The sequence below is a fragment of the Eublepharis macularius genome, chromosome 2 (assembly GCF_028583425.1).
Source record: "Eublepharis macularius isolate TG4126 chromosome 2, MPM_Emac_v1.0, whole genome shotgun sequence".
NCBI lineage: Eukaryota > Metazoa > Chordata > Lepidosauria > Squamata > Eublepharidae > Eublepharis > Eublepharis macularius.
This window is the reverse complement of record NC_072791.1, coordinates 65,390,897-65,405,801: the sequence shown is the minus strand read 5'-3', so window position 1 is coordinate 65,405,801 and position 14,905 is coordinate 65,390,897. Positions and strand designations below refer to the sequence as shown.

Below are 14,905 nucleotides of genomic sequence, written 5' to 3'. Positions count from 1 at the left end.
CAGAATGTGTTTTTGTGCTGGTGGAGAGGGAGGCTGAGCCGTCAGGATGTCTTGCCAATGAAAAGGAATTGAAATTTAAAAGTTCCTTCTGGCGTGCAAAATTGAGACATAATCACTGCTCTCCATAACTAGCTGTTATTTCAAGATGGGTGTGAGCCAGAAGAACGGAGGCTTCTTGGCTGAGGAACAGACTCCCCCCCATCCCCATCTCACCCTTGGGAGCGGAGTGTGTGTGAGGAGGAGATTAATCCACTGTCGGTGTGGATTAATGCTGACAGGAGGGCCTGGACCATGACAAGATAGATGACATGGTTACACGGCAATGCGTGAGAACCCTGCCCCCTTGGAGCCAGCACTGTTTTCATTGCGTGACTGCCTTCCTTCTCCCTTCCAGCCGGCTTCCACCTTGTGACAGGCTCCACTTAACTCTTTGCTTTCCATCTGCAAGAGAAGAGAGGCGGCAAAGGATTCAAGGGAAAGCTGCCTCAAGTTTCTAGGAACCACCTGGTACTGGAAACATCTTTAATGATTCCTTCTGTATGACTGATTTAGTTCATTATGAACATATGATGCAGAGACCCAAGGAAGCCGTGAATTTTCAGGACCAACATCGTAGCTGTGGAAGGCTCTTATAGATCCTGACCTGCTCTGAAAGTAATTAAATTTACAAATGTGTCTGGAGCTGAGGCTAGCGTCTGGATATGTGAAACCCACATTCAAATCACTACTTAGCTATGTGCACTAGGAAAGGCACTGGCTCTCAGCCCAATTTACCAAAAAACACTGATCACTAAAAAGTGAGACCACCAGTGTTAACAGTATTTATTAAGAACATTGGCTCCAGCTTGTGAGCTTCCTGCTCACAGAAAAGGGAGCTGGGGTGATTTCACCTGCTCTCCCTCCTGCCATGCAGCATGTCGTCGACAAGATCTCCTTCCCCCCACCTTTTCAAGATCACAAGGGGCTGATGGAGGAACAGCAGGCTCATAGAGGAGCCAACCCTATTTCCAAAGCACCGGATTTATGCTGAAATGTTGCTAGATAATCCATCTTGCAAATTTTGCTGCTTCTTACGCGTACATATACACGTCACCTATGTGTAATTAGACCACGGCATTTATGATGAGAATCACTTGTGGTACCACAACTAGGGAACTCCCTTTGTTTAGAAATTTGCTGAGCAAATCAGAAAACTTTTTCTAAGTTTCAGATTGGCTTTTGGTAGCCAGGATTAAATGAATACAAGTGAAGTTTTACTGTTATATTTTAGTATACGTATGCCCACATTTAAAATAATTACTCTGTCTTTAAGATGGGTGGGCCACAAATGCAAAAATATATTTAAAGACCAATCATCAATAGGGAGTTTCTTTTGCAAAGAGGTGATCTGTGAGCATATTAGTGCTTTTGCACAACTCTCATTCGTTTCAGTGGAGCTTGTTCAAGAAAGCGTGGTGGGATTGTGCATAGGCTGTCTGATTGCTTCCAAGATCCAGAGGAGTTAGCCGTGTTAGTCTACAGTAGCAAAATAGGAAAGAGTCCAGTAGCACCTTTAAGACTATCCAACTTTATTGTAGCATAAGCTTTCGAGGGCCACAGCTCTCTTCGTCAGATGCATGCTTCTAATACTCTGCCCATACAGGAGGAAAATGGGGAAAGTCTGACTTTAACTCTGCCCTGTCTCTGGCAGCTAAAACACAACACCACAAGTTTTAAAGCTCTCTCTAGTGCTGTCTGAGGCAGATATCATGCCCTTATTATATTCCTACCCTACCACAGGCAAGAAAAACAAAGTTTAGTAGAATATTTAAATGACACTTTTTCGTATATATGCTCAGAGTGACACATAACGATGACAACGGCCAAAAGAGATGATGCACAGAACTGTATTACAAACTTGACACTAGACTTAGCAGCATTGCCAGCAAATCAGGGGCTTGCCTCGGTTATCTGAGGAGAGAACTGGCCCTGTGATCCAAGCCAAATGGCCTGGGGTGCCGCTGGCCAGAAGTCTCCCCCCCTCAGCTCCAGTAAATTAATATCCATGTCTGTAAACATAATGCACAAATGTTCAGCAACTGATTATAGCACATTATTGGCAAAATTTAAAAAGATGGCATGTCTTAGCATATCCTCTATATTTACACCAATTAAGCCCACATATGGAAAAAATTAACATATGCTTCTGAAAGCTAGGCAGAGAACTAGACTTCACTGACCACACACAGTGGCAACTCTAGCCAACTCTTTGCCCGCAAACTTGTAAGAAGATGTGGGTTTTCTTTTCTAGGAATGAGAAAACAGATTTCTCAACAATGCAAAATAACTCGTTTGTTCCTCCAACTGGGAGTCTGGCTCAGTTCCTCTGGCCCAGTGGTTCATCCACATTGCACGTATATTAGGCAGCATTTTAATTTGCGTACAACATGCTAATTGCACAGTCGTTGGTGCTGCCAACTCTCCAGGATATGTACAGCAGATGTGACAGAACTCCAAAGAGTGGCAGCAGGATGTTCGTGACTAGTAACTAAACCAGTGTCCCAAAACAGTTTGGGTCAGTCTAAGCAGAATGCCTTCTCTGCCTTCCAGCTGTCAAATAACTCTCAAGAGGAACGGAGCACAAACAAAATTCATTCACAAAGAATGAAGTTTTAATTTGTCCAAGTGCTTCAGACTTTTTTCATTTCCCCCTGCTAGTCCTTGAGAACTCCTACAGCAATACAACTGGCATCACCCAGGTGTATTGTCGAAAGTTTTGATAATGAGTCCAGATCTAGGGTTCAATTTATAGTTTAGTACAATCAGGTTGACTATGTGGTCCGCCACATAAAAAACAAACACTACCTTGAAGGGTGGACTGGGTTGTTAATAATCTTGGAGCAAGCTGAATCAAGGGGCCCCTGCAGTGTCAGTTTGACCTAGGCTGCAGCAACTACAAGAATGGGTACAGTTATTTCTACTGTGGGCCAGGTTTGAACCAAGTGGATGTTTTGTTGCTGGTGCCAAGTTGCCAGTGGCCTCCATAAACTTTCCTGCTAAGGCCAGTCCACCCATCACCACTGGCATATTTTGTAACCTCTATTCACAGCCAGGCAGGAAGTGCCATTATGCACCAGATTCCCCCTCTGGAAAAAAACCCTACTTCTAAGCCACTTTGGGAAAGTAGGAATAATACTGGTACAGAGCCAGCACTGTTGCCATTGGCCCCATAATTGTCTGCATGTGCCTTGCATGTGTATTGGTCATCAGGTGAGACACCTTTTGAGCTAGCTGCATATTCTGCACCTAAGAAGTAGTATCGGCATGCTATCCTGTTACACCATGTTTATTTCCACAACATTGTTCCTTTCAAGAGACTTTACATGATATCCCAGGTCTACAGCATGGGAAAATCAGTGCATACCTGACAATATGAACAAATAGGCCACTTATAAACTTAAGATGCTTGGCATGGAAATCGTTCAGCAGGTAATACTAGAGAATATTGTTTCACACTCCTTAATTGTGAGCAGCGCAAGTTTCAGGACCGGTACATCCTGGGCTTGAGTTCCTTTGCCCTAGAATACACTGGAGATTGCAGTACCTTTGTAATATTTGTGCAAGATCAACTACCCTGCATTAGATTCCCAAGAAGAATCCCTGAAATTGATGTATGTTAGTGGCTGGATATGAGGTTGGTATTGTTCAAGTGAGAAACAGTGCAGTCCTGTGCAAAATTACTCTAGTCTAAACCCACTGAAGTCAGTGGGCTTAGATTGGTGCAATTCGGCATAGAATTGCACTGAAAGATTCTTGAAAGGAGCTTTACCAGTTTGGTGTAGTGGTTAAGAGTGCAGGACTCTAATCTGGAGAACCAGGTTTGATTCCCAACTTCTCCACTTGAAACCAGCTGGGTGACCTTGGGTCAGTCAGAGCTTCTAGGAGCTCTCTCAGCCCCACCCACCTCACAGGGTGTTTTGCTGTGGGGATAATAATGACATACTTTGTAAACCGCTCTGAGTGGGTGTTAAGTTGTCCTGAAGGGTGGTATATAAATTGAATGTTGTTGTTGTTGTTATTTATCTGACCATTTCGTTTCCCAAAATTGTACATCTATGGTGATTTTTGGTTTTCTCCCAGTATGTATGTTACCATTATGTGTGCGCAAGGGGGTTTAGAAGCAGTCTCACAGCACTGTTCCAAATGCACAAGTATTCAAATTTTGTGTATTTTTACAGACTTTGTGGAGGCATCAAACTCAATATCCATCCATTCAAAAAAGTTTCATTTCTTACAGAGAGATCAAAGTCCACTATACCTGCTCAAAGCTGAAGAACTAAAAATGAAGATTAATGAAGATTTTGTCCTCTAAACAGTTTGCTAATCTATACTGCATGGTTATTCTTCATAACAGAGACAATTTGGTAATGAATACAAAAAGGTATAGATCTCCACAGCCAACAAACATAGGTATAATATTCATTTAATCAGTCTTAAGTATCAGCACAATCAGGACATCTTGGAAATTTTTACAGGCAAAAGATATGTCATCACCAATGCTGTCAGAAGGACAGCTACAATTTTTGTTTATCACAAGAATAACAGAATGGCTAGCTTTTTTGGAATAAGGCAAAGAACAAATTAATTTAGAAAAATAAACATTTCAACTAGTAGTTTCAGTTCTGAAGTTGTAGTTCAAACAGCTTTTCTGCTCAGTTTCAACCAAATAGTCTCTAATGTGAACTAGAAGCTGCTTGAACTTCAGAATGATCAATTATTGTCATAACTTCTTTGCTCAGATTCTCAGCCAATGCTAAATAGATTTTAAAAACAAAATATTAGTTAAGACAGGAGCCTCCACAAAAAAATTCAACTTTACCAGTTCTAAACATGCCATTCTTCCAAACATGTCCCATAGTTTAGAGCATTAATTAAAGTTAGGCAAATGTTCAGTATTTCACTCTTGATATATCCATCAGCCCTGCACACACTTTCTAAGTAAGGTGTTTCTCAGAGCTCCTGCCACACTAAAGCATTAAGGATTCAATACAGCAAAAGGTGTCAGAAGGAGTTGTGTGTCAATAGAACAAGAGGTCCTGTTAGCTTTTTTAAAGCTAACTACAGCAACTCCAACAAGGAGGATCAGATGTTCAGTCAGAGTACCCCTACCTTATGACAGCTTCCTATGGTAGTCACAAGACTTATAGTAAAAGACTCATCAGCAGAATAGCTACTTTTGATTAGTCTGTTCTTGTAAGATGAACACATTGGGTTACTCAGTCTTTAGCATCTCCCACTCCATCAGCATTAATAGCAAACATAGCTTCTGCTTCAGGAAGACAAGGTGAATCATAGATTTTACATATCCTTGTTTCACCTCGACCTTTCCTCAGGTACAATCTAAAAAGAATCAATTAAAACATATATTAGAACTAGAACCACCTATATCTCAAGTTTTAAAAAATCAGTTGGCTTCATACCTATTATCTGCATGTTAATCACCATCTTTCCTACCCACACTCTATCAGATAACCTACTAGAACCTAAGAAAAACCATATCAATGAAAACTAGCATTTTTTCATCTTACCTGGTGGTTGAAGCATGTGCAATGATGTTCCCTCCAATAGGCTTCTTGGGATCTGCAGCAAACATTGCTGCTCCATCTACTTGAGCTACTACCTGGTTTGTAATCACTACTGCCACACCAAACTGTCACAAGAGAGGCATAAAATTAACTGCAACTTCATTGCCAGAAATCAAAAGAGACCTAGACCATCTGTCATAGTCTACTTATATGACATAATCACATTCATTTTTATGACTACCTGGAGAATACTTCAAATGGAATAAAAGAAAAGAAAAAAATGCAGTCAGATTAGTTTACCTCATCCGCAAGTCGAAGAAGCATGCGCAGAAATCTGGCCAAATGCATTTGTCTAGCTGACAATTCACCTCTGCCAGAATAATCAGTCCTATAAAGGGCTGTGGCACTGTCCACTATCAGCAAAGCATATCTGCAAAACATCGCATGTATATATTACTGTGTTCATTCCAGCTCTTGGCCTCAGATGGAACTACTAATCATTTGTCAAAGACAGACAAGAAGGACAACAGAATATACTCCAAGATAGACTCAGGTTGTCTCTACCCAAAGCCACACAAGGTGGAACTCTGCCAAGCTTGCAGGTTCAGTCAGTGAGACCCTTGTTTTGTTTTTCTATTGGTTTGATTCAACATCCGTCAAATTCTACTATCAGACAGTCCTTGATAAAGCAACCCAGACTCCCTATCACCTCTCCTCATCATAAATTAAAGTAGTAAGACTGTGATTGGTTAAAAACTCCCAGTGGTATACAATATCAGTTCTTGAAAACTCTATTTTTCTTCCCGTAAAAAAGATATAGCTGTTGAAAGGCGGTGAGAATATATATTTCAAACTCGGCTTGTTGGATGCTATGCAAGCGAGACATATGTTTTACTTTTGAAAGGAATGTAGTCTACTGGCAAAATGACAGGTGACTTTCTACACAATTAGTATCTTGCTATAACCCAGACATTATTGTTGTCAGAATTCTGGCAAAATTAATATTTTATTTTTGTGTTTATATTTTTATATGTGAATTTGATCCCCCACAAGTATTTTCTAAGATCATTCATTTTGCTTCTATTATTCTGACAATTGTTGCCTGTCAGTAGGCCCTTTTTACTTGACACTAGACCATTTGGATACAATATTCTTTGTGAGACTGGAAAGACTCCTGCATTATACAAAAGCATGCATAGAACTTACCAACATCAAGCAATTTCAGTTTATCTACGTATTTCTGTCTACTTGGGTATAATGTATGGTAGAATGGTGGCTATGATGCCGAATAAAGCATGAATATGAAACTGGTTAGTCTATGCCTGGTTCATACATTCTTGGCCTGGAAATGGGCTTTGCAAGGTGGAATGAATGTCCCTCCATACATGTGGTTTGTGAGCTATATTATGCTCTGCAAAATCATATAATCGCGCAGTGTTCTATTTGCATTCTCCCCTCCCTTCACAGAGGGGGTGAAGAATCAAGTTAGCATGAAGCATGTGGTTCACATGTGACATTATCTGAGCAGTAAGAGGGAGGGGTGCTTCTAGTGGGATAGCCCTGTTATATCTGAGCATTCTTTCAAATGATAAGATCATCCTAGGGCTAGATCAGAGCATGAAAAACACAAGTGCTGAACTAGATGAACCTATGTTTGTAGCGCATAAGATATCCCTCATGCAGAATAGGATTAAGTTCTAGAGGAGGCTAATGTGCTCAGTAATCTGTTAAAATAAGTTTAGATAAAGTATTAGGCTTCCAACCCCATTTACTTTTAACATGACAACAAAAAAACCCGAAACACTGAGTGGGATCCGGCTGGCTTTTTTGTTGATGAAAAAGGATGGAAGGGGTCCCTTTTGACCTCCAAAAAACTCTGCTGAGGATCACAGAACCTGCATGATTGGAAGGTTTGTGGGATTGGAAGGGAATTTAGTGAGACTGATTGACAAGTCTGTCTGGATCCAACCCACTTTTTTGTTCATCATATATATTTAACACACATCTCTTTGAAGAGAGGCATAAAGTCTGTTGCTGCCTACAGTTATATCATCAGAACTGCTCTAATGAAAAAAGCCAAGAACTATTATTGCCCCATCATCTTTAGAGAAAATATACAAAAAGATATATATCTATATATGATACAAACACACACATAAAATTAGATAGATAGATAGACAGACAGATATAGTTGGCTGACAATTGGAGGGAGGGAGGGGGGAGGGGGAGAGAGAGAGAGAGAGAGAGAGAGCGGCATTCTTTTGTTAAAGGATGCAGCCCCCTCTGAACACGTTACGCTTGTTACCTTGATTCTGTCATCATAGCAGATGCTTGGTATAGGAGCTGTGTCTGGTGGTCTGTGTTAAAACCACGTGCATATGCCACATTGTCGAGCACGTCACTTCCAGATAAGCCATACCTAGGGAAATGAGGCAGACATGGGCAAGTCTACTTTTGGAGGAGCATCTGGTCAGGTCTGATGCCTTGCCTGATTTGTTCCATGTTGCTTCTGTCTGCCTTACCCCTTCCTCTTCTAGCAATGTTTTGAGACCTTGTTCCTGTTGATTTGAAAGATGCAGCTTCTATTCCTGTTTAACAGTATTGTGGTCGCTAAACTCCATATAAGCACACTCTTACATTTTTATTTCTGTCCATTTTTCAAAAAATGAAAGAAAGAACTGAGATTGCACTTTGGGTAGCAATAGTGGAATATAGTCCTATTTCATCCTTTAATATACTTGTAGAGAAAGATATACCCATGAAGCTGTTGTATTTTTCTGACCCTGTCTGTTTTTAAGGTCCTTAATAGCATCTCAGAGGAAACCCAAAATTAATAATCTCCATAAATTAAATGTAATCAGTATGTTATCACAACCTATTAGCAGCTTACCATGTTTTAAAAATATCAGAGCATTAGAAAAAAGGTAACATTTCTTTGGTTATGATAAGCAGCAAGCACAGCATTTAGTTCTGTTTTTTATCATCACATATAAAATAGAGTTGCACTTACCTGTAACTGTTGTTCACTGAGATCTTCTGTGCAGGCACACATGGGACTGCACATGTGCAGGCAGTGTTATAAAAATACACATCTTATACAATTCTGTACTAATCTTACCTTTCAGCTAACTAAAATGAATAATATGCAAGCGACTTAAAAATAAATAAGGCTTAGCATATACTTGTTTTGTCACCAGTAGATGGCACTGTTTCAACACAGCTTTATGGAGTAGCATGGGGTAAAATTACAGACCTTTCAGCTACAGCAAGCAACCGCTCTGGGCGGAAGGTGCCCTCTGTGTCAATGTACATGGCTTTCCCTTCACCACCACCTCGATCAATTGGAAGCTATGAAATGGGAAAAAGCACCAGATTGTCACAAAAGTACTTTGATCTTTGAAAAGATAAGCCTAATTGTCTGTTTGCAATGTGAATGCAACTAAATTTTTTAAAGTCAGAACAGATTTCAGAGGGGTATCTCTGCTGGTCTATGGCAGAAGCAAAAAGGAAGTCCTGTAGCAGTTCTTAAAACCAGCAATGTTATTGTGGCATAAAATTGTGTGGGTTTGAGTCTACTGCATCAGATGCAGTGTTAGTGCAGTGTACTTTTCCTGGATGTTTCTGAGACACAATGATGCTAAATATGTTATTCTAAAACATTTGGGAGAGAATTAAAGACTGATTGCTTTGCTTCTGCCCTTAAAACAAAGATTATTTTTAGAACAGCTTAACTGAAAGAAAATGAAGGGAAGTATATAAAAAGCTACATGACAATGAGAGGAAAGCCTCAAATATATAGCTATAAATGACAACAGTCAAGGCACTGAAAAGCATAACAAACTTTTAGCACATGAAGAGTCTATTAGTAAGACTTTAAGAACAGTTATAGACTTTGATCTCACCATTACTTAAGATCTGCTAGAGAGTCCCCTGCTTTACAGTCTGGGTCAATACTCAGCAGCTGTAAAGAAGCAGGGGGACTGTAATACTTTGCACCAGAAAAGCAGTGTCAAAGGGTCTATACAACTACAGTTTTCTTGCATCATGGGGATGATACCCTATTTTGTTAAGAAACTCGTTGAAACTCATTAAAAAATTAATAGAAAAGACATTCTGGAATGCAAATTATCAAATATATTGCGTCACAGATGATGTTTGCAATATACTGGAATAAAAAGATATACCTGATTAAAAAAAAAAGAAACTCATTCAGCAGGTGTATTGATTTGAGTAGCTGTTTCACCTACTTACCTGGCAGGTTACTGCCAGCGTGTGACACAACTGAGTCTTTCCTGTGCGGAATTCTCCAAACATCTCTGTTATAGACCCAGTTTCTATTCCTCCTTAATAAGAAACAGTGAATTTTAAATTCAAGTTACAAATCATCTATAAAACAGATACATATCACATTTCAGTTCATTGGAATCTTGAGGTCATATGGGTTTCTTATTTCTGCACAATCTCTATGCAACATTATTTGTGTGCTCCTTTGCTCAGTAGTTATTTTTGAATAGGTTCCTCTTCTATGAAACGTGACAAGAACAGTTATTTTCATGAACCAGTTGTGCAAATACATTTACAAAAGATCTAGGATTTTCACCTTAGCTACTGGACTTTAAAGACTGTGTGGGCTCAAAATAGATTCCTGCCTAATGTTAGCACTTTGAATCTATTTATGTGATAAAAGTTTTGCATGTATTTGTCTGTGTCATTAGAACTGCAAGCATTTAATAAATGAAATGTTATACAAGCACAAACTAATTGTAAATGAAGGGCTGTACCTTGAAGGAGCTTATCCAGTTCTTTGGACCCGGTGGTAATCTGAATAATCTCTGATCTCCGCTGATGAAACTCTGTTGCTGTAGTGAAGCCCATCGGAACCAATTTTGCTGCTTCTGCCTGGGAGCGGTGGGAAGAATAAAAAAACAGTGGTAGAAAAAGCCTGTTTTCGCAATAAGAAAATCTGCAGGGAGCAATAAATGGCACTTATTTATTGAAACAAGTCATAATATAGCATCTACATGCAACATCACAGGAATCTTTGTCATTGACTTCAGAAGTGACAATGAACCATTAGAAGTGCACCATCATACTCTAGAGTAGTACCAACAAAAGCGTGCTACTTCAGTTCTTTGCTATGTTTTCCTACCCCTTGATTGCTAATATACTTGGAGAAAAATGTTAAAAGATACTTACATTTCTAAATATTTTCTAATCTTACTTGAAAAAGTTCATGGAGCACAGTTTGCAAGAAGTAGTGCACATACAGAATCAGCCTTCATAACATTGTAATAGCGTTAAAGCATAATTACCAAGATTTTGTCAGCTTTAGCTTCACTAATGCCTTTAATATTGAGCAATTCCTTCTTTGGTGCATAAGCGACAGCTTCAACTGTATGAAATCCAGCTTCTTCTAATTTCTTCACATCATTTGCATTAATTCCACATTGCTGTGCAACAGAAAACATGGTTATTGGGTATGAAGCATTTGCAACTCTTCAATCTGAGATTCTTCAATTATATGACAAACATGAAGTCTTACTATCTCAATCCACGCAAAAGATAGCAGCTCAAGAATATACTTTTCTGTATATATTATGAATGTAATATACTATTAAAGGATATTAAGTTCTCCTCATTGTTCACCTGGTCAACAGTGTAATACATTATAATATACAACTTAGTCCCCCCCTTAAGAATTAGATTGAAAGTTATTGAAATGAATGTTCCTTATTACTTAATGATAAAACAGTATCTTTTAAACACGGTTTCACTTGTTAATAACTGAAGTATTAAACAGCAAAAATTGCATTTAAGGTTAATTCACCCAACATTTCTCCATTTTTATTCCTTCACAGACTGGTAAAAATAGGAGCAGAAAAAAGAATGCCCTTTATCTCAAACACATTCTCACCATTATGGGAACTTGAAAACTTTTAGAATAAGGAAATTCGTTTCTCACAAAAATCAAGTGACTACTGTAATGCTTGAAAATTAGTATGACATCTAATTTAATTTCTGAAGCAACCCTAAGCCCTAGGATATATTTTATAACATGCTTATGGTGGTGCATATGTTTTTCTCACTAAATGCACATGGATTAGGAACATGCTACACACAGAAACGTTAATGCATGAAGCAGCCCTGAAAATCTTGATATACCTCTAGCCGTGCAATGGGTTGAGGACCAAAGCTTCCTTCATCTGTTGACAAGTCTGCACTTTCATCACACTGCATTTGCATGGCCATCGCACAAAGTATTCAATGTTCCTACAAAGGAAGAAGTGTAAATAACACTTGCCATTTACCCTATGTTCAAAGCACAGCCGTTTGTTGTAATCAACAAGTCTTGTAAGGTGGGCAAGTATCATCTCCATATTGGAGGAGTGCTATAGCCACCTAGTGGGTACAGAACAGAGACTACATGAACTACAGAGCTTGTAACACACCTCATTCTCATGCAGTGCCATCCCTTCTTTTTGATACCACTCCCACCTTCTGACCTGGATATAAGGTCTGATTGATCTTTATTCTGATTTGCATCTGATAAAGTGAGCTTTGACTCACAAAAGCTTATATTGGAAAATACTGGTTTTTAAGGTGCTACTGGAATTTTGTATCTCTCAGCAGTTACCCCTTTCTAATCCCAGTGAAACTAATGAGCTTTAAAACATGCAAATAGTTAGGATTGCTCTGTTAGTCACTTAAACATGCCAAAAAGGGCCTTCAGAGGTCTCTGTCAAAACTATTTTTTTTTACTGGGAAGCTATATTTTATGAGGGTGGGAAGATGACATGGTATAGCCTGATCTTGTCAGATCTCATCAGCTAAGCAGGATCAGTATTTGGATGGGCAACTACCAAGAAAGACTCTGCAGAGAAAGGCACTGACAAACCACCTCTGTTTCTCACTTGCCTTGAAAGCCCCTTGCTGGGCTGGCTGATGGCACGTATTTTATAAAGTATTATATCATGACCAGATTCAAGAGAGAGGCAGCAGGTAGGCACCCCTTCAGCTGCCCCTCCCCCAGCTGTTGACCACCAATAAGCATATGCAACTTGTTGCTAAAATTGGCCTCTGGAAAATAGCAAGTGTCACCACAACTGTCCAGAGGGGATCCAAAAAATTACAGGCCAGTTAGCCTAATGTCAGTTTCTGGTAAATTACTAGAAACTGTTATTAAAGAATTATTAAGCACATTGAGGAACAAAGTCTGCTGCAGGAAAAGCAACATGGCTTCTGTAAAGGGAAGTCTCGCCTCAACAATCTCTTGGAGTTACTGTGGGCTGGTTAACAAGCATGTGGGTAAGGGCAATCCAGTAGACATCATATAACTGGATTTCCAAAGGGCTTTGGACAAGGTAACTCCTAAGCTTAGCAATTATGGGATAAGAGAACTGGTCCTCATGTGGATTAAACACTGGACAGTTCTTACAATGGACAGAAGCAAGCAGTGGGGCCCCACAAGGATTGGTATTAGGAGCAGTGCAATTTAATTTGTTCATTAAGGATTTGGAGTGGCCACATTTGCAGATGTATCCAAATAATTCAGGATGGTGAAAATCGAGGCAGATTGTAAAGAGGATCTCTCAAAACTGGGTAGGTAGGCAACAACATGGCAAAAGAAGTTCAGTGTGTCTAAATGTAAGGTGATATACACTGGAACAAACCTCCCCACTAATTTTGAATATTTACTGATGGCTGAGATTGAAAGAGATCTTGGGGTTCGTAGCAGAAAGCTCAATGAAGACATCAACCCAGTGTGCAGCAGCAACGGTTAAAGCAAACTCTATACTAGGAATTATTTGGAAAGTGATTGAATAAAAAATGACCAGTTTTGAAATAGCCTTGCATAAAGCTATGGAACTGCTTCATTTGGAATACTGTGTACAGCTTTAATCATCATATCTCTAAAAGGACACTGCAGCACTGCGAAAAATATAAAGGAAGCCAACCAAAATGATTAAGGGATTGCAGCATCTTTTCTACGAGGAAAATTTGAAGAGACTGGGACTTTTCAGTCTAGAAAAAGACATCTAAGAGAAACATAACAGAAGTTTACATAGTTATATATGGGGTGGAGGAAGCTGACCTCTCCCATAATATTAGAACTCGGGGCGGGGGAAGGGAAACCTAACGAAAGTTTTAGGAAATAGGTTCCGAACAGACAAAAGGAAACAGATTAATTACTCGTTGAGTAAAGAGGTATGGGATTCACTGCCAGGGAAGGTAGTGATCGCAACAAACATAGACTTTAACATAGCTTTAAAGGAGGGTTAGGCAGATGCACGGAGAAGAGGTCCATCAATCACTGACGGCCACAGAAGCTGCAGGAAGCCTCCACACACAGAGGCAACAAACCTCCGAATGCCAGTTCTGGGCGGCGGGCCTCGGCCTCTACGCCCTGTTCCTCGGGCCCTCCGGGGGCAACTGGCTGGCCCGCCTCCCTGCTTCCCCAGACGCCTTTTCTGCAATGGGGAAGAGGCCGAGCAGCGGCCACAAGCTCACCTCCGACGCTTCCCCGACAACGAGCGCCACCGTCACCGTTTCAGAAGGGCCCGCCACTGCCTCACGTGACAGCCACGCATGTACGCAGCAACGCCTCAGCCTCTCGCTGAGTGGCTGAAGAAGGGTCTCCCCGTGCATGCGCAATGTCGTGGCGCCGCTGTGTTATTCCGCGCCGGAGGATCTGCGCGCGGTGGCCGTTTCCTGTCACTGGAATGGCCCCGCCTCATGACGCTGGCTGAGGTCTCGTCTCCGCTGAAGAAGGCTGCCCTCCAGCAATGTAAACAAATAGGGCCGCCCGGAGAAAACATCTCGCCGTGTCTGTCCACCCACTGAATGTAGAGACACACGCCAGTGGGTAGTGTGTGGTGGTCAGACGAAATAAGCTGGCTGCCAATGACCCGTGTGCACGTCAATAACCCTACCCGGCGCTTTCCCTTGCGTGCGCATTTTCACGCCCTGAGGCAGCCGCCCCCTGCTAAAGCAAGCCAAGGCAGGTTCGACAGTTTGATCTGTATTACTTCTTCTTTCCTCTTTGAAAGATAATGTGACTTGCCGTATCAATACTCGTAGCATGCAGCCTGTTTACTGTTTTTAGGTGATAAACGCAGGAAGGAAAATTCTGGTGGATTCTCAGAAATAATTGAATCAGAACAGTTCACATTTATAGTTGCCCAGTTGCATCATACAAAAGGCACATAGGGATTACTTTTTTCAATCCTGAAAGCAGGTAAATGGCAGCACTCAAACATAATTTACATCACAGAAAACTAGAGGTGCTGCTTGAAGTCAAAGTCCTGTTTATGTTTAGACTTAAAATCAGATATTATTCCTAG

At 40.5% G+C, this 14,905-nt stretch overlaps 1 protein-coding gene across 3 annotated transcripts; it reads right to left on the bottom strand.

Moving 5' to 3' along the window:
• Positions 1-4,452: 4,452 nt before the first annotated feature.
• Positions 4,453-14,561, bottom strand: RAD51 (RAD51 recombinase). 3 transcript variants are annotated; one of them, XM_054970623.1, is made up of 10 exons: positions 14,073-14,155; positions 11,727-11,834; positions 10,877-11,014; positions 10,346-10,463; positions 9,816-9,907; positions 8,818-8,912; positions 7,870-7,983; positions 5,865-5,994; positions 5,568-5,689; positions 4,453-5,379 (listed from the first exon to the last, which is right to left on the bottom strand). In XM_054970623.1, the coding sequence occupies exons 2-10, from the start codon at positions 11,811-11,813 to the stop codon at positions 5,256-5,258; spliced, it is 1,020 nt and encodes a 339-aa protein (XP_054826598.1). In that variant the 5' UTR covers positions 11,814-11,834; positions 14,073-14,155; the 3' UTR covers positions 4,453-5,255. The 3 variants fall into 3 exon arrangements, with proteins under 3 accessions (XP_054826598.1, XP_054826599.1, XP_054826597.1); XM_054970624.1 differs by lacking the exon at positions 14,073-14,155 and adding an exon at positions 13,926-14,017; XM_054970622.1 differs by lacking the exon at positions 11,727-11,834 and having other exon boundaries at positions 14,073-14,561.
• Between the last annotated feature and the right edge of the window lie 344 nt (positions 14,562-14,905).

Excerpts from the sequence above, each read along its gene's own strand:
- RAD51 (XM_054970622.1), bottom strand. The coding sequence starts at position 14,210 with ATGCACGGGGAGACCCTTCTTCAGCCACTCAGCGAGAGGCTGAGGCGT. Across the intron at positions 8,913-9,815 it reads CGCTGGCAGTAACCTGCCAG|CTTCCAATTGATCGAGGTGG; the intron begins GTAAGTAGGTGA and ends CCCATTTCATAG. Across the intron at positions 5,380-5,567 it reads GCACATGCTTCAACCACCAG|ATTGTACCTGAGGAAAGGTC; the intron begins GTAAGATGAAAA and ends GATTCTTTTTAG.